The sequence below is a fragment of the Falco naumanni genome, chromosome 7, assembly GCF_017639655.2.
Source record: "Falco naumanni isolate bFalNau1 chromosome 7, bFalNau1.pat, whole genome shotgun sequence".
NCBI lineage: Eukaryota > Metazoa > Chordata > Aves > Falconiformes > Falconidae > Falco > Falco naumanni.
In genome coordinates this window covers 6,468,485-6,495,223 of record NC_054060.1, presented here as the reverse complement: position 1 = coordinate 6,495,223, position 26,739 = coordinate 6,468,485, and the positions used below count along the sequence as shown (strand labels likewise).

The 26,739-nt window shown below is 41.1% G+C and overlaps 2 protein-coding genes across 3 annotated transcripts; both read left to right on the top strand.

Annotated features, from left to right (window-relative positions):
* Window positions 1-915: 915 nt before the first annotated feature.
* Window positions 916-21,734, top strand: CLPX (caseinolytic mitochondrial matrix peptidase chaperone subunit X). Of its 2 annotated transcripts, XM_040600554.1 has the most exons (14): window positions 916-1,078; window positions 4,644-4,804; window positions 6,257-6,374; window positions 10,523-10,677; window positions 11,522-11,681; window positions 12,871-12,912; window positions 14,090-14,266; window positions 15,147-15,311; window positions 15,663-15,751; window positions 16,311-16,475; window positions 17,468-17,767; window positions 18,270-18,362; window positions 18,614-18,720; window positions 19,838-21,734. In XM_040600554.1, the coding sequence occupies exons 1-14, from the start codon at window positions 1,009-1,011 to the stop codon at window positions 19,926-19,928; spliced, it is 1,893 nt and encodes a 630-aa protein (XP_040456488.1). In that variant the 5' UTR covers window positions 916-1,008; the 3' UTR covers window positions 19,929-21,734. The 2 variants fall into 2 exon arrangements, with proteins under 2 accessions (XP_040456488.1, XP_040456489.1); XM_040600555.1 differs by lacking the exon at window positions 12,871-12,912.
* A 208-nt stretch (window positions 21,735-21,942) lies between these two features.
* Window positions 21,943-26,670, top strand: PDCD7 (programmed cell death 7). The gene is made up of 5 exons (XM_040601580.1): window positions 21,943-22,712; window positions 23,921-24,059; window positions 24,399-24,635; window positions 25,253-25,340; window positions 25,732-26,670. The coding sequence occupies exons 1-5, from the start codon at window positions 21,963-21,965 to the stop codon at window positions 25,847-25,849; spliced, it is 1,332 nt and encodes a 443-aa protein (XP_040457514.1). The 5' UTR covers window positions 21,943-21,962; the 3' UTR covers window positions 25,850-26,670.
* The last annotated feature ends 69 nt before the right edge of the window (window positions 26,671-26,739 follow it).

The window sequence follows — 26,739 nt, the reverse complement described above, 5'->3', positions numbered from 1 at the left end:
AAGGTGCGATCGCAGGGCAAACAGCTTCTGTTGACGTGTGTCCCTGAGCCCAACCTGCTCTTCCTGCCAAACTCCCTCAAAAAGCTCCTGAAAGGAAACATGGAGGTGGATTTAATGCTGGTTAAAAATCAGACTGGCATCTGTCTGGCTGTAGGTGGTGGTGTTAAACCTGTATTTTACAAGGGTTAAACTCCATCCATGGTTTTGCAAAAACTAAAACTGATGTTGGATATTCTCGCTGCTTGCAGCTGAGCAGCATGGTGTGTGTTAACTGCTGCTGGCATGGTCTAATGGTATTTGCTGTAGGGCAGCTCAGATTAATTAAGGAAAGCCACAGGTGATATATTCCTCATTGAGTTCCTCTAAAAACCAGTTGGGATCAATTAGCTTCATTTAATTGGTGTGTGACTAGTAGGAGCTGAAGGTGAGTTGAAAGAAAGGTACCTATAGCTAATTGTCAGAGGTATGTGTAAAGAATACCTTTGTATAGATTTACATACACAGTGTTGCTCCCTGCCTGGAGCTGACCCCGTGACAGGCGCTATCATTTGCATCTCACTCCCAAAGTTGCTTCCTTTTGCCTAAAGTTTTCAGCTGTTTTTTGTTGGGTTTGTTTATTTTTTTCACGAAAGCCTTTTTGTCAAAATTATTTCTGGGATCCAAGGGACATATTTATCTGGTGTCGTGTGAAGGAAGCAGAAGGAGGCGGCGGGAATCGCCCGAGATGAGCTGTGTGCGGGGCAAGTGCTGCAGGTGCCGCGGCCCCGCGCGCTACCCGCCGCCCCCCCATTTCCCGTGATGCAGCGCGCCGGCCCCGCCCCAGGACTACGCCTCCCATGATGCCCCGCGCGGGCGGGGCTGTGCGCGGAGACGGCGGGTGGCAGCGTGCTGCCGTCACTGAGGCGGCGCGGGGGGGGAGCTGTTTACGGCGCGGGTGGGGCGCGCAATACCGCCGCCAGCGAGGCCTAGTCGGCGGCGGGGGGAGCGGGCCGGGCCCGCGGCCGCACCATGTCCGCCTGCCACAGCTGTGCCGCCGCCGCCCGCCTCCTGGGCTCCACGCTGCCCTCTGCGCGGAGAGGTAACGCCGTCCCGTCCGCCCACCGACGCCCGGCCGGGCGCTGCCCGCCGGCGGGCCTGGGCCCTCCGTGGGGGCCCGAGCGCTGCGGCCCCTTCCGCTTCTCTGAGGGGGAGCGCCGTTCCCTGCGGCCGCCGCGGGCTGGCAGCGCTCCGCCGGGGCGCGCCGGTGCGGGGTCAGCGGGAGCAGCCCCCCCGGGGCAGGGGGAGGGAGAGGAGCCCTCCGGCGCCCAGCGGCAGCCGGCCTGGGCCAGCCCGGCCTGCGGCGCTGCGATAAGGGCTGCGACTAGGCAGTGGGTGCGTGTCTCGGCCTTGTCGCCTTTTTGTGGGCTACTTACCTTTTGCTAGTGTCACCCTGGGTGGTGTGAGGGGGCGGCCGGTGTTGTGTCGGAGTTAAGGGCAGCGTTAGGTGGTGTGAAGTTCTGGGAAATTAGCCCGCTTTGAAATATCTCCTGGGAGACGTACATAGAGAGTTAATTTCAACGGACGTGATTTTCGGCAGCATTCGCCTAGTGTGTGTTACCCTGCAGTGCTAGCAAATGAGCTTCATTAGCTGACTGATTAAAAGCCTGCCTGTTCCGCAGCCTGAACTGGAATTATGTCTTATAAAGGACTTGCCCTCAGTTAGCAAAAAGTAATTATTTCCAGCTTGGTTGAAGTATGAGACTGCACAGACAACTTACTGGAAGTTGAAATGGAGGAAAGCTGCTACTTTTTTCCTACTTTTGTCCTTTTCATGGTGGTGTGGGTGGTGAGAGTTGACAACACCATGTGCTGCTTTTGGTGAAAGGCAGACCACCCCCAAATTGTGCTGAAAATCTCTGCTGTTGCCACGTTTGCAACAAGATTTTGAATGATTGTGCCCTCAGTAATAGCCAGATGAGTCCAAGATGATTTATTGCCTTCAAGAGGCGAGTTAACTCATTGCAGTTGACTTTACATCTGCATTTCTTGATGTCATCTGTGATGAAAGGTTTAAACCAGTACTTTCAACTCCAGCCTGTCTGGCCTCATGTAAACTGGAGAAACAATAAACTTTAAAGCAAGTAACATTCTGGATTAACTTAAGAATTATCTTTTTTATTTTTCTTTTTTTTTGGTCAGAACTAAAATTTAAAAGGTATATAAAAGAACAAATAAGACTAAAACACAGATACAGAGTAATAAGATCATTATGCAACAGATTTCCACAGAAGTTCTTCTAAAAAAGAATAACCTTGGTGCATTTTTGTTGTTGTAACAGATTACGTCTTCTGCCAGGTACTTTGTTTGTTGTTGCTGGTTGGTACAAATGTGAGAGTATTCGGAGTACGTGGATCAATCTAGTCCGTCAAGCGTTGTGTGGGACAAGGAGGAGACTTCTGTCAGTCTCCCTGTCACTTCCTTATAGATTAGATTCTATAAGGCAATAGATTCTTCCAGGATATTTGAGGCTCGGCCCAAAAGTCATGATTTCTTTCCTCAAGTATCAACTAAAGGTTAATAAGGTGTGAAGGAGCCTCCCAGTATTTCTTAACACACTAATCTTAATGCCTTGGATAGATGCCAATTTACTGTTTCAAAAAAAAAACCCAGCTCTGACTGCCAGCTACTTGTGTGAGTGAATACTGCTGTGCTAGCCAGCTGTTGCATATTTGAACATTTATCAGTATCTGGAAGTTGCCGGACATTGGGCTGGACTGTTGATTTCTCCTGAAAATCTGCCTCTGGGCTTATTTATGCAAGAAAGTACTTGTGATAACTTTCTTACTACTTTATTCTCTAACTGTACAACTGTATTTTATTAAAATTAATCACTCGGACCTCATGATAAGCACAGGGACAAAGCATTTTGTGTTTGGCCACAAGGTGATGTAGCAGTAATATGTTTGGGGTTTTTTTCTGGTTTAGCCCATCTATACCCTTTAGAGTTCAGCATGTGTAGCAATGTTCCCCAAAGGCTGGCCAGCTAAGACTTTTGTGAAAGTGAATTTAACAGCAACAAAAGCATTACAGTGTGGGTGTAATGCTGCTGGCTAGTCTGGATCTGCTGCCAGCATCCTGTCAAATGCTGGAGGTGAAGCCCCACAGCTGTGGTGTTTCTGATCAGTAGATGGGCACAGTCAGTAATATGGCACTTACTAGCTCAGTACTTGATGCTGTATATAGTTTCATAGTTTATCCAATACAGTTTTCAGTATGTTCTGTGTCACAGGAGTACTGTGAATTAAAATCAGTCATCTTTAGTCCATGTGCAGTGCTTAGTGGTAAAACACTTAGCTTCTGTATTAAAATTTTAAAAGATTACATTTTTAGTTGTTAAAAATAACTGCAAACGATCCTCAAGTTCAGGAATCTTAAGCAGCGTATAAGTTAATAAAACAACTTCAAATCTCATTTGACACTGTCATCTTGGTTGTGGCTTTGCAGAAGCCTGTGAGGGTTTTGCTGATAAATTTAAGTTTGTTCATAATGCTTTTCTTTATTTTTCTGTTTTTCCGTTATAGTAGCAAGGTGAATTTTCTTAAGTGTCCTCTTTCAACTAAGATTCCAGCTCTTGGTTGTCATTATTAACTCTTTCAGAGCAGATTAACTGTACTCTGTACTCCTCTTGCCATTCATACTGTTCTTAGTATTTTTTTAGAAGATTTTTTTGCATTTCTCTAGGATTCTCTCTAATAGTGAAACCATGTATTGTCAGCAGTTTTTTAATTGTCATTGTTGCTATATAGCTCTTTTGTCAAGTAAGGCACAGAGTTCTTGCCAAACCAGGGAGCAAGTGAGAATTTTGCCACTTGAGATGAGAGATAGATTCCAAGCTCTTGTCTGTGCTGAGATGTTGAAATCTCAAGCACAGTATATGTTGATTCACATCATACCTAGTCATGAAATGTAATCCTGCCCGCTGTTGCAAGAGGAGGAAAAGGCTGTTTAGTTTCTCAATGAGGTGTTTTTTTTCATGTTGGCAATAAGCTATTTCAACAAAGTTAAAATTACAGTGAATTTTTGCTTGTCTGTGTCTGTCAGCGTGTGCCAAATATAACACTACCTTTCAGTTTTCCTCAGGACAACCTTTTCTGTGAAGTGGTACCTCAATTCCTGGAAACTAGCTTTTAGTAGAGTTCATGAGTGAAAGCCAGATCCAGACGTGCAGTCTGTGAGTCTGAGGCACTTCTTTGGTAATTTTTGCATAATAAGGGGACATTTCAAAGGTCTCTTTCTGACTTCAGGGGTTGAATTATTTCACAATAAATGCTGGATGTTGATTGTATTTATAATTCTGAGGATTGATTTCATAACTGGGACGTTCCCTATTTCATGACACAATGGGACTCTCAGTTATCTGATGTTAGAGGACCTGAAATTACTTTTGGGTCATTTTTGGACAATCCAGGCAGCTTTTAATGTGATGAACGTTAAGGTGGTAAAGAGAATTTATTTTGGATAACTGAAATTTGGATGTTGATTTCTGTTGTGGAAGCCTTTGATCTCCGTTTAAGGTAAATAAATTCTGGGGTTTGGTGGCACTTGTATTAGAACTAGAGTATTTTTGATGTTTAATTTTCATGTGTGTTTGGGGGTTTTTTTAGGTATTACTTGTGGTCGTACACGCATCCCTGTTTTAGGAAAACTTGGGACTTTTGAAACGCGTTCCCTAAGACGAATTCCTCTTAGAAACTTCTCAGAAACACCAGCGTATTTTGCTTCAAAGGATGGTGCAAGCAAGGATGCTTCTGGCGATGGAAGCAAGGTAATCTCATGCGTTAGGTTTTTCAATAGTTTATATAAAATGTTTCTTTAATTTTTTTAGTAGATTATTTCCTTAGAATATTCCTGAAATTTTTTCTAACTTGACGTTTCTGATCCTTCAAATTGCTACAAGTGATGGTGAAGAAAAATGTAATTTGTTAGCAGACATACTTCATAAGCATCCCATAACACTTTTCCCAGTTTTATGAATCTTTTTGCCTAGTGTAAAGGGACACTTGAAAATTTCGTAGAATGTTACAAATCCACAACAGGTTTCAATATCTCAGGAAAAAGTAGTAATCAGAACTATTCTTCAAAAGTCTGCTACTCCAAAGTAGGCTTTTTAAAGTAAGTACATCTTGAAATTCTTTTTTCAGCATTGATTTGTTTATACTAAACAAGACAAGTTTGTGAGGAGGCTAGCTTTATTATTGTTATATTGTAGTCTATTTTCATCCTAGTCTTTCTCTATAGTTAATAAACAGCTTCTTCAGATAAATGATTACCTGAGAATAAAACTGCTCTTTAGTCAGCAAATAATATTCTGAGAGTTCACAGGCAGTAACGTCGCCTTACAGTGGCATATTGTGACATCTGAGGAACTGTCTGGGTGACACAGGTGTGTTCTGAAGGTTCAGATTAAACTTTTTTAAAAAATAAGAAAGATAAACCTTTTTTTAATAGTCTTTTTTCTTGAGAAGGTTTCAAGGAGAACTGAGGTGGTAAGCAAGGTTTAAAAAAAATGGGTGACTGCCTTAGAAAAGGGAAGAGAGATCCTTGCTGTTTCCTCAAATATAGTAGCTTTTATTAATAACCAAAGTATGAAGGCATGGAATGGATATAGATTTAAAATTTTTTAACCTTGAACACCACTAAGCAGGGTAACACAGAGAAAGATAAGTACGTGTATGTCAGGGAATTCTGCTGTAGAAGTAAAAAACCATAAGTATTCCAAGCAATTTCTGAGATGCTTGTTTTATAGGCCATATGTACTCTACAGCCATCTGCCAGCATAGCTACATCTGTCAAGGACGTGAGAAGAGTTGTGGCTTCAGAAATCCTTAGAATCAACACAGTTGCGATAATGAAATTACTCTCTCTATAAGTATGACTTGTTTTTTTCTCTGGGGTTAGTATAAATTACATGGAAATATACTATTAAAACGTTCTTTCTGTAGTTTAGCTTGTTATCATTCTGGTGTCAGTCAAGCAGTTCTAACATAGATGGGTGTCCAAAATTGGCAGACCTGGGAAATGCAGATGTGTGTACATTTCAAAGTGTTTATATCCTGTTTTTCTAAGTTTTTGAAGTCTTAAAAAAATTCCTGACAATAGTTATTTTGTCATTCAGCTGTTGCAGTATTCACATTAGTGGTTTCCATAAACACACTGCTAAATGCCTGATGTTAACAGCTCCATTGTTTGGGGCTAATTGTCTGGAAATCTTTTTTAGAAGTCTGTCGGTGAGGGAGGTGGTAAAAAGTCAAGCTCTGGAAGCTCTGGGAAAGGAGGGAACCAGCTGCGCTGCCCGAAGTGTGGTGACTTGTGCACACATGTGGAGACTTTTGTGTGTAAGTTTTAATGATACTTTCTTTTTTAAATAGCCACAGATGTGACTGTATTTGTGATCTAATGTAGTCCTGATAGCTAAGTTTTAGCCTACCTAATTATACAATGTCAATAAATATGCTGTGTGTGGTTGGGCCACGTTGGCTTGATCATGTATTGTCTCTGTGGATATGTTTGTGTAATTTCCTGTGATGTGTGGTGGAGCAAAGTATGGCCGTGGAATTCAGACCGCAACTGTGAATATGCAGTTTTATCCAGGTAGGAGGTTGTAAAGTCCAACTAGAAAATCCAAAATGTGTCAGGTACCTGGTGTTCAGCAGCAACAGCTGCTTTTTTTGAAGTGCAGTCCAAATTCATACCGGTTCTGCTTTAGGTTCAATCAGACTTGAGGACATTGCTCCTTGTTTGAGTGCTAATGAGGCCAGCTTAGAAAATAGTTGCCAGAAAGCAAATACCCATTGTTAGCTGGTGGGTCTTGAGGAGGAAGTATCAAGTTATAATCAGACTTGTACACTAAGAAGCTTAAGACAAGGTCAGCATAAACTTGTTCAACAGTTGTTAGTATCACAGTTGGTGAAAATAATGAGCGGATGTGCTATTATTTGCTGCTACTTATATAAAATACTATTTAATAAAAATGATCAAACATCATGAATCACAAGACAATTCTATACTAACATATTTATTTATGTTAGATAAAAGGGTAAGTCCTCAGCTGCTGTTTTTTTCCAGAAATAATAAGCTTTTTTTTGTTGTTTGCTTTTTGCCTATAGTTTCAAACTTTTCTGCAAAAGCTGGCCTGGCGCTAGTTGATGTAACTAGAAGTACAACCCTATGTGGTGTTCAGTGTATCAGTCTCTCCTTGGACTAGATGTGGTTGAAAATAGTGGAAGGATTTTTAACCTCATTTTCCTTCTTATCAGATGGTTCATGGGTAGACACAGACATTTTGAAACTCTCCCTTCCCCGTTTGCTCCTCTTGTTACTGGAGTTTGTGCTTTTATCTGGAAATACCACTAAGGCGTTGCCCTGGAGTAGAAGCAGCAGTGTAACAAAAAACAAACCAAAAACTAATAGGAAAAAAGAAATCTGTCCTGTTCTGCCCGAAATGAGTGGGTTGCAGGTTGTGTTAAACATACTGTAACTTGATTTGTCAGATAAGCGTTTCATGTTGCTTAGTCAGGAAAAATGATGAATTTGCTCAATTCTGGTTTGAATTGCCAAACTGCAGGGCCTTAAGTCAATACTTAAAGCAAAAGGAAAATACGCAATTAGCATTTGTTTCAGTCTTTAAATATTAGGTTTTTCAATCATTTTGTAAGAAGTAGGGAAACAAAATCCTAAGTAAAAGCCACATTTATTAATAAATTAATTGCTATTGAGTCGTAGTGTGACAGGCTGGTTGTCTGGTGGAGTTTATTTTTAATGGGGCTTCACTTTGTATCTGCAAATCTTGCACAAGGATTTGCTTGGCAATGCTTTTTCCAGTAATTAACAATTAAGGCAGAAGATGATGCAAACCAAAAGGAATTTTGCTTTGACACACTTTCTCAGCAGTTCCTGTATTGTTTTTGGTTGTGAGACTCTGTAAGAAGAGTTTTGTGATCAGTGAAATAAGATGTGAGCCTCAGATACAGGGTGAAATCCAATAGCTGTAAAGCTGATTGGTGTAAGAAGCCTTACCTAGGCGCTGCTTTTACTGTCTCCACCTGATGCCGTCAGGTTAGCTCCCATCCGCCAAAGCAAGACTTCCCTGCTATTGTACCTACTTAATAGGCAAGAAGCTTCCCTGCTTGCTTTCCTGATGTGTTTTTACCTTATAGCATCTCAACCCTACAAGTGTTTTTAAGATTAATCCTCTGATTGTTTTTGCTTCCTGTATGTATTTTGGAAATGCGGCCTTTCTCTTTGACAAGGTCAGCTTGTATGGTATTTAGAAATCTCTTTGAAATGCAGCCTCCGTGGTAATGTTGCCTGAATCAAAAACCAACACTTGACTTGAATTTTAGTATACTGTAAATATTTGCAGACATCTTAATGACAGTGAAGTGGTTTGACAGGAAGCTCTTTGCTGTGCTTTCATGTGTTTGCTAAAAGAACTTAAGAAAACATGCCAGTATTTGAGAATAGCAAAGTTGCTTGCAATTTTGAGTTTTAGGGAGGTAGAAGTACTTGAACTTGGTTTCCTTGCATTTCAGAGCAACCTTCTCAGTTTTCTTTGTTCTGTTAAACTTATATTGATACTTTTTCCCAGATTGCTGTGTAGATACAGAAACTGGCCAGTTTCACAGCTGTGTTTTGATAACTAAGTCTGCTCCCCCAGGCACCCTGTACATCAAAGTTTCTCTGTAACCATTGACCTTACTGGTCTTGCTGAAAATTGGGAAGATCTCTAATAACCTTTCTCTGTGCTGCCTGGAGTAATTGATAAAAAGTGTACTCTAAACAATATTTTGTTTTTGGTGAATGATGTTTTGAAGATGCACAATAGTATTCTTACAGCCTGCTATTTTATTTTCTATTTTTTTGACCATTCCGGTGGACCTAAAAAGGGGGCAAGTATTCTTGTGACACTTTCATCCTAATTAAGCTGACTGTTAGCATTGTATAAGGAAGGACAACCACCTCATGGCACTGCAGTCATCAAGAGTATCAGAGGTGTTTTGAGTGAGCACTGGGAGAAAGTTTGGGGGTTTTCCCTACAATTTTCTTACAAAATTGTTGCTAAATGATAGTTATGTAGGAGCAGTGGGTGCTTGCAAGTGGTTCATCTTGTCCCATCAGGCAGATAACCCAGGAGAACTTCCTAGTATTTATATGAATTTTCTTTGGAGTAGAGTTAATAAAGCTGTGATGGTCACAGTGTTACGTGCTACATTCTTAAAACAATTTGCTGGTCTTACTTATCCAGTCATAAGGTATGCTTAGTATTAAAAAAAAAACAAACAACAAAACCCAACAAAAAAAAACAAACAAAAACCCACACCTGCTCCTCTTTTGCTGATGTTAGATCTATGGGAGGCAATAACAAGTTATAAATAAGCAGCTTGTTTATTGCTAGAGGCTGTTATTAAAATGAGCTGGTTCAGGCTGTTTTCTAAAAACTTCTTATGATTTCAGAAGTTTTGACATTGAAGCTTTTCATGTGGTGGTTTTGTTACGTTTACTTTTAATTGAATACATTTACTAATTTATTTACTTTAAATCAGTCCTGTTGCACATGATTTGCATTTAATAGCATAGTAGTATGGTCAGAAAAGATCTATTTTTGATTACAATAATTACAAATTTATTCTTTACTGTCTATTTTTGTTTATTTCAACTTTGCTTTTCCAAAGGGAGGAAAAAAGGTAGTGCAAGTTCTAGTTTGCAGGCTTTTGAAGCCAGTCTTTGCAGAGAACATGATTTCTTGAGATACAGTTCACAAAGTCAGTGGTAGAAGTGTTTGGCTTTTGGAATTTGAAAGAAATTTGTTCTGCTCCTGGCAGTAAAAATAAATAAGCAAAAGATCTTGCAAAACATCAAAGACCTGATCATCTGTGGCATACCACAGCTGCCTCTTGTTGGGATGAGCCCTTTGTGTGACCCCACTGTGCTCTGTGTCCTGGGCTTAGGTGACTGAACCATGCTCCATAGTGTTCCACAGCCAGTGGGATGCAGAGACTGGGAGCTGCCACAGCTGTCCTTTCCTGAGTCTGCTGCATGCTGTCTTTGAGATTGACGGTGTAGATTGCTTCCTGTACTTTAGAGTAGTCTGTCCCTAACCACAATTACTTTTTTGCCTGCTAGTTTGAGTTAGGAACTGTTACTGTGTAGTTAAAGCCCTCGTTAATTTTACATCGCTCTGAGATGCAAAGTTTCCTCTTCTGAGTGTAGTGCTATTGAAGAAGTATGAAATAGATTTTTACTTTTTAATCCCTTGTTTGGTTGCTGCCCTGCATTGTGACTTTTTGGGCAAGTTGTATTCCCTCTGTGTCAAATTTCATAGTCCAATAATTTGTTTTAAATCTTCTAAGGTAAAGGAAGGGGAAGTGTGTAAACAAAGAGGTGACTGTGCTGTCTTACAGGTGCTTGCCCTTTGTATGACAAACGGGGCAGTTGAATGAGTGCTGAGCAGTTCCTCTTACTGTTTTGTTTTACTTTTCTGCAGCTTCCACCCGTTTTGTGAAGTGCGAAAAGTGTCACCATTTTTTTGTTGTACTGTCAGAGGCAGACACAAAAAAGAGCATCATTAAAGAGCCTGAGTCAGCAGCAGAAGCTGTGAAATTGGCATTCCAGCAGAAGCCACCACCTCCACCGAAAAAGGTATGGTTCTTAATTTCATCCCAGTGTTTCCTTCTGTTACAGCCTGGTGAAATGCTTTAATTCTTAATCTGCATCAGGTGTGTAACAGTTCACTTTGACACAGCAACAAGCAATAAAGAAGATTGGCTCAAGATTAAACCTTTGAGAGCTATATGACCCAGCAGGACTCTGATAAAAGGAACAAGTAGATTCAGTAAAAGCAGCTGGGCTTGTTTTCCTCTGCCTTTGTCTTGTGACTGAAGTCCAGTACCTTCATTTTCTCCTTGTGGCCCTGCTAACCTCAACCCCACCATCCATAGTATCTTTCATTTCCTGCAATGGCCTCGTATTCTGCATCCTTATGTTAGCAGCTTCCTTCTGTAGCTGCAGAACCTTTTATTTGGCCTGTTTGTGGGTGAGAATTGTGGCTGGTCAGCTTGTGGCAATGACCCATCTTAAATCATTTGGTTTCCCGCTCTCGAATAATGCAGGAGCTTGTTGTGTTTCTCAGTTTCTAGTGCACTGCAATGGTTTCTGAAGCTGCACGTGGCTCATGTTTAGGCCTCTTTTAAGAAATTTAAGTATACTTGAAATTTCTGTTCCTCTCACAAATTTGGGTGAAAATGACAATGGATTTAAATATTCATAGGGGAGAACTGACAGACACAGCATGATTGTGTAAGCACCGTGGTTTTAAGTAAACTCATCAACAGCAATGTATTTTGTATTTTAGATGCAGGGCTTCTGTTTCTTAGTTCTGTAATGGTTGGTTTAGACCAAAGTCCATCTTTGGCACAATACACTATTTTTTCTTTTCTGCTGCAAGATGATTTAGAAGTGTTACTAAGATGGAGTTATCTTTCAGATTTATAACTACCTCGACAAATACGTTGTTGGTCAGTGTTTTGCCAAGAAGGTGCTTTCAGTTGCTGTGTACAATCATTACAAGAGGATCTACAATAACATCCCAGCTAACCTGAGACAGCAAGCAGAAGTTGAAAAGCAGACTTCTCTAACACCAAGAGGTTTGTATGATGTTTTGTACTTTTCTGGTCAAACAGAACCCATCATTTCATGGCCCTAACTTAACAAACCTGACAAAGGTTTTACCTTGATGCTAGATGTTCTGTATATGTAAAAGAATTTCTATTAAATTTAATTTTCACTGTACGTGAACTTCTGTGATCTATTTAAATAGTAATCCAGAAGGTTTATAGTGCCATGGGTATTAAAAGTTTAGTGTTTTTACTGACACATTATTAGATATTTAACTTTTTATAAAGTGAGTCTCCTAAATTTTTCTTTCTAGTCTCATTTACTGCTTAATGGTAAATCTGCTGCTTAATCTGCAAGCAACAACTAAGACAATATTTTGCATAGGTAATTTGATGAATAATTAGCTTTCTAACCTTACTTGCTGCTGTTGGCAGCATCTGTTGGTGACCATAGTATTCACAGTATTGTTCCATATCTAGCAGGTGTAGATGGAGTTACTCTTGGCAGTACTTTCGCTACTAAGTGTGTAGCTATGTTGATCTAATTTATTTTTAGAAGTAGTATTTAATTACTGTTTCTGATTCAAAGTGTACCTTGATTTTTTTTTTTTAAGGTGTTTTGTTCGGTCTTGCAAAAAATAGTATGCTAGGCAAACAGAAAAGAAATCTTCCTTTTGTGAATTTACGTAAAGAAGTATTTTAACTGAGGGGAAAACACTAGTAGCACTGGCCTGGCAATGGTAGAGAGCAGTTGTGTACTTGGCACTGGAAAGTTCCCAACCCTCCACAGAAAGATAAAATGGTGCACATCCAGAGAGACTGGCAGTAAATGCTTATGACAGATAGTACTTTGAAATATGTGAAATCCTACATTATAACACTTGGATATAAACGTGAGAGTTTTAAGGCAGCCTTCTCAAACCAAAATTATATTTTTGCATTTTTCCCCCTTCTAGAAGTGGTTTTAAAAGTAAAATCTAATCAGAGGTAATAATTGTGACAGTTTTCAGTTGTAGAAAGCTTGCTGCCATTTTAAAAGCATGGAAGTTGGGGTTTGGATTAATTTTGGCAGCAATAAAAACTAATTCATGTGGGAGTGTCTTGTTAGAAATACATTCATACACAGTGATGAGATATATTCAGAAGAGGGCAAGAGGTGGAGAATTTATAAACTTTTAATAAACCTATATTTTATTACTGTTTTCATCCTCTCTCTTAGAATTAGAAATCAGAAGACGGGAGGATGAGTACAGATTTACAAGTAAGTGAACTCTCTCCTCATGTCCTCCTCTGCAATATTTACTCTTTTGATGTTAACGTAGAATAGTCTTTAGTGACTGGTAGTTTTGAAATGCTGGGTAAACTTCTCTTTGCTTTTCTTCTGCAAGTAAGTTTAATTGAAGGCATTGAGTATGCTTTTTAACAGAGGTGGCTATGATTTGATTCTTTTTATCTAGTTCTAGGTGGAAAGCAGGTAAATTGTAAAATACAATCTTCTATGAAGTTAAATAATTATCTGTCCTTAGAATTATTCTCAATAAACCAAATGAAATGTAGATTTTATTTTTTCTTTACTTAGATCTGAGGTGAGATTATATTAGTAATGACATACAGAATATGATGTGAGGTAAATAATAAAGGAAGTTATGCAACTGTTTTCTGCAGGGTATTTGCACTGTTAATATGCGCTGTCACCTTGAAACTCAGAATGTTGCTGCTTTTTGTCTGGGTGATGTCAGTTATGTTTATTTTCAGTCCACTGGTGCCTCTCACTGGCTATTGAACTTCTTTAGTCTGTGAACTTGTTCCTTAGTCTAGTGTTGATCATTTGGAATCCCGGTTATTCTTCTTGAAACAAATTTTCTTGTTCTTCAAAATTCTACCCTGCAAGCCAATTAAAAAATTGCTCTGAAATTAAAAAAGTGCTCTGAAAAAAGAAAATCCAACTGAATGTCTGTATCCATGTGTAGAGACAAAACCTGTAACAACCTGAGACAAGTCTTTAACTCTTGAGACTAGAGCTGTGCATTGCTTTTGTAGTTGTTATAGTATGCCACTTCCTGTACTTTTTCATCATAGAGAGCAACAGTTTGGGTTTATTTCTTGTGTTAAAAAATAACTCATTTTAACTGTAATTTTTTATAATTTGTAAAAACTAAAAATGTCTCTAGTTTTTAATATAGAGGAATATTTTTAGATAATCCACTGTACCATTGGAAACTATTTTTGTATATGTAAATATATGCTTGTGCAAAAATAGTTGGAACTCATGTTTTGGTACTAATTGTGCCATATTGCTGTTGCAGTCCTATCTGTAAACTTCTCTACAGATAGACTTATAGATTTGCAGAACAAAACAGAAGAACCAAGCTTTTATTGTGCATGTAAGGTAATGACAGACCTTGTGAGCGCTCAAACAGTACTGTTATTCTCTTCAGAACTACTGCAGATTGCTGGAATCAGTCCACACGGTAATGCTTTAGGAGCATCGATGCAGCAACAAATGAACCAGCAGATACCTCAGGAAAAACGGGGAGGAGAGGTACTAGATTCGCCCAATGATGACATAAAACTTGAAAAAAGTAATATTTTGCTGCTTGGACCAACTGGATCAGGTATATAGCTGTGTGTTTTTATAGGTGTCAGATTTTTCTTAGAATTGATTATTAACAAGTCATTTTCCTCTTTTGTGAATATTCCAGTCTGGTGTATAAAAAGCTGGGGGTTTTGTGCTTTCATGCCATGGTAATAAGCTGACCTAAATGACCTTGAAAAGAAAGCGGATCTAGTCGTGTGTGGGGTTTTTTTGTTTTGTTTGGGTGGGGTTTTTTATACTTATATTTACTGGCTGATTAAAAGATGCAACTTTCACTAAGCTAAAATAAAATACATTTAAAGTTTCTGTTACGTGTTAGTTAGATGTTAGATGGCAAGCTGAGAAGATGCAGTTAGAAAGTGTTGGTTAGCGCCTGGGACAGATCAGTTGCAGGGGAGATAAAAGAGAAATTATATTTGTATGTTCATAAGAAGTGGAAGTGTTTGTGCTGAAGACAGCATTTTGTAGACTATTTGGGAGAACATTCACTGAAGAATTTTTTAATTCTGTTTCTCCCCAACTTCAAAGCAGGAGCACTGGACTTTGCACTGCACCCTGAGTGTCTGCAAAGGTCTACTGATTTATTTAATGTTTAATCTATGCAAGTACATGTATTCTGTTTTTTATATTGTGTGACATCTTATTTGTGATACTGTATGCATTTCAAGCTGCCTCAAATGTGTACTGTTAGTCTAATTCAGAAATAGAGCTTGCCAATGTAAAAAACACTGTTGATGAAAACTAGCTCCCTTGAAAAATGTTCTGATATGAATATATGAACATGCTGGCATCATTCAAAAAGTCTACTAACAGTAATAATGATCCTATGGTAAATATTTTGGTTTGTGTGCTCTAGAGAAATGTATGGTAGTTGTAACATATGGTTTTTATTTTATCAGGTAAAACCTTGCTGGCTCAGACTCTAGCTAAATGCCTAGATGTACCTTTTGCTATCTGTGATTGTACTACCTTGACTCAAGCTGGCTATGTTGGTGAAGACATCGAATCTGTCATTGCAAAACTCCTGCAAGATGCCAACTATAACGTAGAAAAAGCTCAGCAAGGTAAACTTTTACAGTATGTTTTCTGAAGTTCATTCATAGACTGTGTTCATCTCGCCTAAGTGCTCTAAACTTTGAGACCACCAGTACTTCTGTAATATATATTCCTGTTGCATGTACTTGAAACTTTAACTCACTAAATCAGAAATAATAAACCTGAAAAAAGCTTGAAGCATATCTTGTAGGTTTTTTACGCTTGTCCATAGTTGGACAGGATTGCATACATTTTTGCAATTCATAGTATGGAGGTAGAAAAGACTGCTGCTGTATTAAATTATGTTCTTCCCTGTGTGTAAGTTCTTGCTTCTCTTTGAAAAGTGGAGTCTTCCTTAAATCCATTTGCTGTAACTGCAGGAATTGTTTTTCTGGATGAAGTAGATAAGATTGGCAGTGTGCCTGGTATTCATCAGTTACGGGATGTCGGAGGAGAAGGTGTTCAACAAGTAGGTATTTTTTGTGGAGTAATTTTACTTCATAAGTGAACAGCTGGTCAAGTCTGTATATCATCCTACTATGTGTCAAATATCATGGGAGTTTAGAGAGTCATAGTTCTTCAGTTCCTTAATTATTAACCTTTGAAACCCTCATCTTTCCTTTTTACTTTCTTCATTCAAAAAACCTCTAAAAATCTCAAAGTAACTCAAGACTGCTTCACAGAAATGTTTTAATTGAAAAACATCTTCGTAGCATTCACATAGCAACTTGCATAACATAGGCAAAAATAGATAACTTTTTCTGTTTTGACAAAATTTGAAGTAACTTGTTAGTAAGCGCAGCTCATGATGTTCATGGGAGTCACTTTAAAGGAAGACTTGTCTGTCCTTGAGTGGAATTGTCTTACATGGAGAACTGATTCCTTTAAACGCTTACTGTTACTATAAAGGCATAAGGGAGCAAAAAATGTAAGTACATCTGTGAAAGTAACCACAGTATGGTGTGCTGCCTTATATGTGATGCTACACATTAGAATTTTATATTTCTTCTTTCTTCTTTCTTCCTTAGGGCTTGTTAAAATTACTAGAAGGCACAATAGTAAATGTTCCAGAAAAGAATTCTCGTAAACTACGTGGAGAAACGGTGCAGGTTGACACAACAAACATCCTCTTTGTAGCTTCTGGTGCTTTTAATGGTCTTGACAGAATTATCAGCAGGAGGAAAAATGAAAAAGTGAGTGCATCAGGCTGTGTTTGAACTGAAAAATTATCTTAATTACTGTTCACAGTACTGACTTCTCAAGGTCTTGCTATGTTTATACTCCCACTGTTTGTAGAGCAGTGGGTTTCCATCTGTTACCTGGGAGCTTGAGGTCAAGCCTAAGAAAGGTAGCAAAGAACAAGCCTGTTGTTAGTAGGCTTAAGTAGCTTGCTGTGGTCTTCCACAGAGACATTCTTAGCATATGCAAACAGGAAAAAAATAGGGGGTGAAAAAGGTTGAAAACTGTTGGTAGAGAACTTGCTGTCTGTACTAGAGTGGTAAACGCTTTAAATTGCCATGTCCAATGTTTCTTAAAAAGGGAGTGTGTGAAACAGTTCTAGCAGTTGTAATAGGATTTCTTTCAGTTGGAGTGTACCAAGTACGAAACTGAGAAAACCTTTGGATGTTAGTAGAAAGAGGCTCTTGCTGTTGATGCTCAGATAGTTTGAGCAAATGGTGCTAAAAGCTATCATCATCTTAAAATACCTAGTCATGCAGTTCACTATTTTTTGTGTTAATGTCTGGGGACAGAATTCTGGCTGCAGCTTTCTGACAAAATGTGCACACTGTCTTTAATGAGAGTGACTGAAATCCAAATAACCGTTCATGGTAATTCATGTAGCTTTTCATGTAAGCACACTTGCATGCATTTGCTTCGCTTCTGAAGAGCCCTTTTCAGCATCACTGGTATTTGTAAACTTGGTGGGACATGTTACTACTAACCTTTTTTAAGAAAAACTTGCTCTTAGACTGAGGTGTTGATACTTTACTGAGGGAATTAAATGTTATAAGAAACTGATTGTGTGCAAGGGGTCTAATTTTAGTATTGGTAACTTCTTGAGCTTGAATGAGTATGTAATGACATAATCGGTTGCTTCAGTTTTTTTAATGCACGTGGAATGTGATTTAGTTGCATAAAGAAAACTTTAGTAAAGTTCTGTAAGTACAACATGTTTGTTTTGCAGTACCTAGGATTTGGGACACCATCTAACATGGGAAAAGGCAGAAGGGCTGCAGCAGCAGCTGATCTTGCTAATATAAGTGGAGAGTCTGATCCACATGAAGATATTGAAGAAAAAGATCGCTTGCTGCGTCATGTGGAAGCCAGAGATCTCATTGAGTTTGGCATGATTCCTGAGTTTGTGGGACGCTTGCCTGTTGTGGTTCCTCTGCACAGCCTAGATGAGAAAACCCTTGTACGGATTCTCACTGAGCCACGAAATGCTGTGGTTCCTCAATACCAGGCACTATTCAGCATGGATAAGGTTTGAATTTTTATTTGACAACTCTTCAATATTTTTTGTTTATAAAGCAATCTAAAATATCAATTGGAATCACTTCTTGCCCCCACATGTGCACCTCCTCGCTCTGAAAAAGTAGTAAGCTAATTCGTTAAAACCTGACTGGTTTAGATTGGGTGCTTGTCCTTGTGGGGCAAGTAATCTGGAAATAGTTGGACCGTTCTTCATGTTAGTGTTCAAATGAACATGTGTGACCTTGCCTAATAGGCATCAAAGGCCACTTCATGTACTGCAGAGGTATTTATAGTACTTGTAGGTAAAGGGCTGTAGTCCCTACTGGTAATGTTAGTCACAAACAAAGTCTAGCTGAAGGTTTGTATATGTAGCTTAAATGTTAAACGTTCTGGTCTGTAACAGGTAAATATTACTGTTAGTTATTTTCAGTAACGCACGCACTGTCGCACTCAAGACAATGTTGAGTTATAAATGAAATGATGAACTAAGCTTACCATTTTTCTTTATGTAGTGTGAATTAAATGTAACTGAAGATGCATTGAAGGCTATAGCCAGACTGGCCCTGGACAGAAAAACTGGTGCAAGAGGTCTTCGATCTATAATGGTGAGTAAATTAAGTCTCACTAAGTAAATGAAGCTATGTATGTTTGTGTGTATGGACCTAATAGAGACAATTTTCAGTCAAAACCTCACTTAATTCTGAGTCTTTTATGGGTACACTAAGTCTCTTTTTAAAACTTAGTGTATTCAGAGTTCTTCCAAGAAAACTCTCTAGCTCTGAAAATCGCTTGCTGACCATGTTGTTACGTAGAAGAAGGCATACAGAAATACTTTTTCCATCTTGCTCTCTTTCAGGAAAAGCTGTTGCTGGAGCCCATGTTTGAAGTGCCCAATTCTGACATTGTGTGCGTGGAAGTTGACAAAGATGTTGTAGAAGGCAAAAAAGAGCCAGGATACATTAGGTAAAACCGTAACGGAAGTATCAAAACAGACTAGTAATGTGGCTAGACAGGTATTCTGATGTTTGCTGTAGGAAGGAGCATGTAAACACAAAACCATGCACACAACCTAGAAAGGATCTGATTCTCTGTATACTGTACACAGCTGAATTAGTGCCTGTTCTGTCCTAGAGACTTTGGGTTTGTATTGCTTCAGTTTTTAATAGAAATTGTAAAATAAAATGATACGATGGTACTTTTAAGCCTTTTCTGTGTGTGTGTATACCTGTAGAAATAGAAATAAATTATAAGCATCATAAGTTAACAGTAAAAACCTGAAGTTTAATTGTGACTGTACTGAAATTTCTGAAATGGAACTCTTTCTTTCTTCCTCCTACCACTGTGAGGTGGCTTTTTTTTATGCAAACTCCAGGCTGCTGCCGTTTTCCTCTCTGTTGCTCTTGCAGCAGAGGAGAGCCACAAAGGCACATCTATTGATTTGCTGAACTCATGTTAATTAATGTTGTAAAGGTTGTATTATGGTAATGAAGTGGTGAAACGCTGAAAGCACTGGATAAATCTGGATTTTAAAAAAATAATAATTAATTTGAGTGAACAAAAGATGGAGTTGAGAGGGAATGGGTCAGGTCTGAAAACACAGGTCTGAAACTTTGTAACTCTGGCTTGGTTTCTACCCCTGACAACTTACTTTTGAGTGACTTCCTCCGCTGAGGTACATGCTTTGCATTCATCTGTGTCTGTGCCAAAGCTTGGCTCAGCACACCTTGTGTCTCGGAGGGGGTGGTTGCACTGGAAAGTGTTATGCTTACACGCATGGCTGCCTTAAGTGATTTTGTAGAGCACCAGCATTCATGTTTGCTGGAAATGTTTGATTTAATCAGTAAATTTATGACTTAACTGAATTCAATAGCCTTTTGATTTTCAGTAATGAGACTCCATACTGGTTGTAATGTAAATTGGCATAGTGCCATTTTCAGATCAGAAACTCGTTTAGCAGATGGATGCTTGTCAGGACACTTGTGGTTGGGGGCACTTTGCAGGTGGCATGTTTACCAGAAGCTATGGAAACTGTCTCCTTCCTCAATTTCTGAAGTATCTGATCAGTTCGTTTTAATTATAGGGCTCCCACTAAAGATTCGTCTGAAGAAGAGTATGACTCTGGCGTTGAGGAAGAAGGCTGGCCTCGACAAGCAGATGCTGCAAACCATTAAATACTGTCAGAATGCTCGCCCGCATAAAGCGCACTTGGTTATTTCCTTACGATTGTCTCTGGCTTCGGTCTGATACTAAAGGCATTGGATCTATTGTGGATACGATACATGATGAGGAACTTTATTAGATAAATCAGATCATGTATTTTATTGCAACATCACATAGACTTATTTGATGGGCATTGTGTGGACTTGGATAGCATAATGTTCAAATATGAAATGTATATTACACTTGTTCAATTAAAATGTATAGCAAATACAGCAGCACCTGGATTGCTCTTTCTAGAACCTAAAACAGCAGTGCAGGTGCTGCCAATAGTTAGATTTTACAATAATGTTACTCTACAAATGGGAAATCAAGATTAATAATTAGTAGAGGGTGAATAAACCATTAGCTCCTCATACGGCTGACGGGGGGGTGCGTTCAGGTCAGTGTTAGGTACCTGCTGGTGTTTGAAACCCGATGGGTGTTGGAGTGACTTTGTTACATTGGTGGGGGAGGAAGCCCTTGCAACAGGATTTTGGAAAAACTGGGACACACTTTATGGCACTACTGGGAGATTTTGCTGAAATGCGACACGAGTTTGTTACAGTAATTTGAATGCAATATCAAATAATATCCTTTCCTTCACCCTTCCATTAGGACTAAGTTTTAGTCACCTTGAATACTGTGAAAGATGGTGAAGTCAGTAATTTGCTAATTTTTCCAGAGGGGTAAACAAGGTTTCTAGGAAGTGGTAAGCCATCTGAATTTGGATGAGAAGGAGACAGAAATTTTTAAATATTAATGTTCTAATATAGTACATTTTGTTTAACATATTGGAACTATCATGCATCAATTTTTTGGTGCCAGGTATTTGCCCAACCTATCTTATAATGTTAAGAGATGAAAGAAGTACATGTATAATATTTTTGATGTAATCGGTAGTGATTGTTCACATGACAGTGCTTTTTAAGTTATACGCTCAAATGCTAGTATTGCGTCTTGTGGGTGTCTTGATTTTTTTTCTTTTTTTTTTTTTTAGTCGCACAGCAAAGCAATCCTCCCTCTTTTGTTCTACACCGAAATTAATTCAATCCTTTAGGAAAGTCTTTGTAAAAACACTAAAGGACCTTTATGTCTTTGATTTTCGTTTTAGGAATTATGTTGCTTACAATGTTTTGTCCTTTGGTGATACGTGGACTTCAGTTTTACCAACCCTTTTTTCTAAACTATTAATTCATGCTATTTAAATAAAACTTTTGTCATTCTTTTTGGTCTAGTGGGTGTGTTAGGACGGGAAAGGATACTTGCAGATGTGTTGACCTTGTTTTTGCTGTTAATTTTCTGTCATGTAAATTTTATGTAATACTTGTGATCTTACCTAGCAGTGTGACATGCAGCTGCAGCCAGGTGCAACAGATACTTCCCTTAGGATTTCAGGGTTTTTCCGGGTTAAATGACCCACTAATGGTTCAGACAAAGCTGCGGTTTGGAGTTGAGGATATTCTTGGGAGAAGCTTGGTCCCCTCACAGTGGGAATCTGTGGTGAACTATCTGTAACTGCATCCTCACTTTTCCTCTTTGTAGAGTGGGAAAAAAAAATATAACTGCTTTTAATTCTGAGTCCTTTAATTCACATCCTTTTTTAAATGGATTAAAAAAAAAAACCAACAAACCATTTTAGGTGAAAACTGTTCAACAACTTAGTTTTGAAAGTTGTTTGGAATTATGTAATCCAGAATGTTTTTAAGGAAACAAAATGCTGTGTAACTACAGTTTGTACTTCACCTCTGGCGTTTGAATAAAACAAAGCGAATATTCAAGCAGCTGAGAGTTGTCATCATCCCCGGAAAGTTTAAAGTTTGGCGCTTTGGAGGTTTTTTTTGTTTGTTTTGAAGGGTGGGTCTGTACGAAAGGACCCGGCGCTGCGGGCCCCTGCGAGGCGCTGCCCCCGCCGCCCTGTGCGGGCCGCCCCCGGCGGGGCGGGGCGGGTGGCGGCTCCTCCCGGCCGCGCGGGGGCGCTGCGGCGCGGCGGCCCCCGAGGCGGCAGCATGGCGCAGCCGCCGCACTTCCCCGGGCGCTTGCCGCCGCCGTTCCGGGCATTCCCGCCGCCGGCCGGGCCCTTCCCGCCGCCCGCCGCGCCCTTCCCCGGCCCCGCCGCCCGCCCGGGGCCCTTCGCGGGGCCGGCAGCGGCGCCGCCGCCCTTCCTCCTGCTGCCGCCGCCGCCGGCCGGGCCCGAGGGCGACGCGGGGCCGCGCTTCCCGCCGGGCGGCGGCCCCTACTTCCCCGCGGTGCCTCCGTTCCCGCCGCGGCCGGCGGCTGAGGAGGAGGCGGCGGCGGCGCAGCGGCAGCAGGACGAGCTGTGGCTGTCGCAGTTCCTGGGCCGGCGCCGGGCCTTCCCCCCCCCGCCGCCGCCGCCGCCGCCCGCCGCCAGCCCCAGCAGCGCCCGGCAGCTGGCGGTGGAGGCGCTGGGGCGGGTGGCGCGGCTGGCCGCGCTCTGCCGGGCCCTGCGGCGGCGGGAGGCCGAGGGGGACGAGGCGGGCTGGGCCCAGGCGCGGGAGGAGGCGGAGGCGGTGCGGCGGGAGCTGCGGGACGTCGTGCGGCCCCTGCGGGAGCCCGGCTACCGCGAGGCGCTGCGGAGGAAGGCCGAGAGGGCGAGGAAGAGGCGGCAGCGCCTGCAGCGCAGGAAGCAGGAAGCCCAGGCGGCCAAGGAGGCGGAGGCGGCCCGGGCCGCCGAGCGGGAGGCCAAGATCGACCAGTGGCGGGCCAAGTGCATCCAGGAGGTGGAGGAGAAGAACCGGGTACGGCCTGATCCTGCCTCCTCCGGGGAGGCCCGCCCGGTGGGGCAGCGCGGCGGGGCCGGGGAGGCCTGCGGTACCGGGCCCGCGGCGGGCTCAGCCCGGCAGGCGCCTGGCTTTGGCCCCTTGTGGTAGGTGCCACCTGGGTGCTTTGGTCCCCTGGTTCACTAGTTGCCACCTGGTGCGGTAGGTGCCATCCGGCAGGTTCAGTAGGTGCCACCCGGGTGCTTTGGTCCCCTGGTTCACTGGGTGCCACCTGGGTGCTTTGGCCCCAGGTTCAGTAGGTGCTACCTGGCTCAGTAGGTGCCACCCGGGTGCTTTGGTCCTCTGGTTCAATAGCTGCTCCCTGGTTCAGTACGTGCCACCCGGGTGCTTTGGCCTTTGGTTCAGTAGGTGCCACCTGGGTGCTGCACGGCTTCAGCTGGCTTGGAGACATGCAGCTGCCAAAGCAGGCAGCCCTGCTTCTTCCTTAAAAGCCTTGGTGGGCATCACAGTTGTGCCACGCTGGTGTCCGAGGCCTCAACAATTTTGGTTTTAATAGTTTCTGAACTCCTGGTTGCGCGAGGAGGGCTTCCTCCCGGGTCCCAAGCTGCCAGCCAGCCCCTTGCTGCTCACAGCTACCCTACGGACCATTTCAGTCACCATGAGCCTTGCCAGCTGGCTTCATCCTTGTAAAGCTCGTTGTTCACAAGCTTTTCAGCCTCAACAGAAAGTAAAATGGCTCCGAAGCAAAAGAAAACCCACAACCCCCACCCCAAGTTAGGCTTTCTGGGAAGTGCTGCAACACCTTTGTGTTGGCTGAAGAGCTGCGGTGCTGGTGGTGCTTGGTCTGCTGCCAGGGTGGTACAGAGCAGCTGTTGGGGAAGTGTTTGTGTTCCACCTGTGGCATGTTAATGGTCTTTAATTGCTGAGCTGTAGGATGGTTTATGTTTATATTTATTGTTAATGTTTTTCCTAACTTTTTGTGGTTATCAGGCTTTAGCCATTTGGCCCAAATCTATGGGTTGGAAATTTTGTTTCCTGAAGGCCATCCTGTTCTAGCTTCTTCATAAAAAGGTGTGGTTGGATGGTTGACTTAACTTGCTATGGCTGTGTTACTAGGAAGTTATTCTGATCCCCAGTGCTTCACTAATCTTTTTAAAGTACAGTTTCATTCTTGTCTGCATGGGGTATTTCACACATCATGTCTGGTCTTTTTCTTTCTTTCATAGGAACGAGAACTTAAGGCTGCTGCAGACAGTGTCTTATCTGAAGTGCGGAAGAAACAAGCAGACACAAAGAGGATGGTGGACATTCTGCGTGCATTAGAAAAGCTTCGGAAACTGAGAAAAGAGGCTGCTGGCAGGAAAGGTTAATTATGAGATTTTTATCAAACTTTTAATTGTGCGCACAGGAAATAAAATGATATTTGTTCGGTGTGCAGACTAGCAGGGTGCAGCTTGAAACAGCTGTTTCTTTAGTAGTGATTTTAGTTACACTGTTATGCAAGAATAGCTATGCAATGCTAAAGACAGTGGTTTTGTTCCTATGTTTCCAGGCTCTTTCTTGATAGAAGAATTATTCCAGTAAGGTAGTCTTTGGCAAGGTTAAGCTCGCGTTCCTCTGAGATTTTGCCGGCTCTGCTGTCAAGTCTGATAACAGGGCCCCTTCTGAATTTGAAAATTTTAAATTAATTTTCTTTCTGTTTAGGTGTTTGTCCACCCCCCTCAGCAGATGAAGCATTTGAAAATCAGGTGGAGAGTCTCAAAACATTGCTCAAAAATCGCACAGAGCTGTATGAAGCTGAGGAGAGAGCATTAAGGGTTATGTTGGAGGGAGAACAGGAGGAGGAAAGGAAGAGAGAAATGGAGAAGAAACAGAAGAAGGAAAGGGAAAAACTACTGCAGCAGAAACTTGAAATTGATTCCAAGCTGTTTGGGGATCCAGGTAAATTCTGCATGCCGTATTTAACAGTATTTTTCCATACCACATCACCATTTCATAGACACTGGGTTTAAAATGTGGGCATAAAATAGTTGAGAAAGAAACCATCCAGCACAGTAATTTATGGTCCGAGGAAAAGATGGGATAAAAGTAGTGTGCTGTAGCACATGTGATATAAGAACTGTTCAGCTCTTCAGCGTAGACTACAGTATATCTCAAGCTGATTTCATAGTGTTCTGCAAGAAGAGGTTGTAGATTAAGCTGAAGTGAGAATAGACAGAATAGATTGAAGACTTCCAGCACCCAACAGATGCTTTAGTCTGGTGATTTTGGTAGGTGTGACTCGGGTAGTCTGTAACGATTCAGTGTTCATATGTTCCCCTTGTTTAGAGGATGGAGGTGGGAAAAGTTTTCCTAGTCTTGACTTGCCTCTGACAGCTCCGGTAAGGATGAGGAGACAAGCGAAACATGGCAACAGTCCTTACTGTATTACATAGGGAAGTGATTTCCAGTTATAGCTGGGGAGTAGCAAATGAGTTGGCAGATTTGGGGCTCCTAAGACTTAGTAGAATCGAAGGTCTTTCTGATTTATTGAATGATTTCTGTGTTTGATTTAACAGATGAATTTCCTCTAGCCCATCTATTGCAACCCTTCAGAGAGTATTACTTACAAGCTGAGCATTCTGTAGCAGCTCTAATCCACATCAGGTAAACCCAGAGTCTTTATTTTATTATCAAAGATGATGAGTATTGTTTATTGAGATTGTAAATGTGTGGCCCCTTTTGGTTCGTAAACTTCCAGATATGGTTATGCAGTGAATTGTCCTGTTCTGTTTTGGTTAGGGATCAAGCTTCTCGCTTGGTAGAGTTGTATCCAAACAGATGCCCGTGTGAGGCAGAGTGCACTTCCATGCATAACTATGCCTTTTAATAGAATAGTACATAGAATTTTCACATTTGTGTTTTGAAAAACAAGTTTCAGAGTACAATTTACAGTGTTTTGTGTATTGATGGGTATAGAAAAATACCTGTGTGGGTATGTAATAAATCTTCAAACTCATACCGGCTGTCCTCTCAAACAACACTCTCTCTGTTAAAGGCATGGATGGGATCGGTACTTGGTGCCAGCTGATCACCCTGAAGGAAGCTGCATCCCTCCAGGATGGGTTCTTCCGAGTCTCCCCACAAATGACACGTGGGCCACTGCGGTCAGATGATTTAGTAATAAATTATTTTAACATTGGAGGAATATTTCATTATAATTGCTTGTGTAGATATTAGAGGGTCCAAAGAGGAAGCCTCATCCTCTGTTTCGGTAGCCAGGTACTGGAGTGTCTTGAAGAAAAGTGTAAGAATTGCTTTTGCCATCTGACTCTGCAGGGAAGTACCTGAGCAAGCCCAAAGCTGCTAGGCCTATTGTGGTATGGAATTACAATCCCGCTGCGAGTTTTTGTTAACTGATCTCAATCTTAATAAAGAAACATTACTGACCAAGGGTATTTGTGCCAGTATTAACATCCTATTTTTAGTGGCTTTTATCTTTATAAGCCTAAATCCAGATGATGAAATCTCCAGAAATAAAGAGGTATAAAAAGAAAAAAAGAGATCATTAGTAAACATGTTTTTAAATGAAGCATGTCAGGCATCACTGTCAAAATAGTTCCTGCATTTTTCTGTATAGATACAAACCTATTACAAGTTTAAACAAATTCTGGAGTACAAAAAACACAGGATTTTTCAAGGTTGATTAAAGCAGCTGTTGATGTTTTACTTTTGTGGACTGAAACTGGTACCACAACATGGAAAAAATTCCCAGTTGTGGTGAAATAGGTCAGACAGCCGTGTGAATATGTATGAGTTTGATGAATAAGCCTGGTGGAAAAAAACCCCAATAAAATCTGAAGTCTAACCTACTGTAATTGTTTTTGCCTATATAGCTATTTTTGTACAGGGACAGGTCATGTACATAATACTTGATTTAAAAACCCAGCTCTATTTTGTAAGTTGTTTTTATGCAGAATAAATTGAGAAAAATTGATGGCTTTTTTTGTTGTTTGAAGCATTTTTACTTCAAGGGAGAGATTTGTTTCAGTACTTGGCACCAAAT

Coding starts and splice junctions, on each gene's coding strand:
- CLPX (XM_040600554.1), top strand. CDS start 1,009: ATGTCCGCCTGCCACAGCTGTGCCGCCGCCGCCCGCCTCCTGGGCTCC. Junction 1,079..4,643: donor GCTGCCCTCTGCGCGGAGAG/GTAACGCCGTCC, acceptor GGGTTTTTTTAG/GTATTACTTGTGGTCGTACA. Junction 14,267..15,146: donor GCTTGGACCAACTGGATCAG/GTATATAGCTGT, acceptor TTATTTTATCAG/GTAAAACCTTGCTGGCTCAG.
- PDCD7 (XM_040601580.1), top strand. CDS start 21,963: ATGGCGCAGCCGCCGCACTTCCCCGGGCGCTTGCCGCCGCCGTTCCGG. Junction 22,713..23,920: donor AGGTGGAGGAGAAGAACCGG/GTACGGCCTGAT, acceptor TTTCTTTCATAG/GAACGAGAACTTAAGGCTGC. Junction 24,060..24,398: donor AGAGGCTGCTGGCAGGAAAG/GTTAATTATGAG, acceptor CTTTCTGTTTAG/GTGTTTGTCCACCCCCCTCA.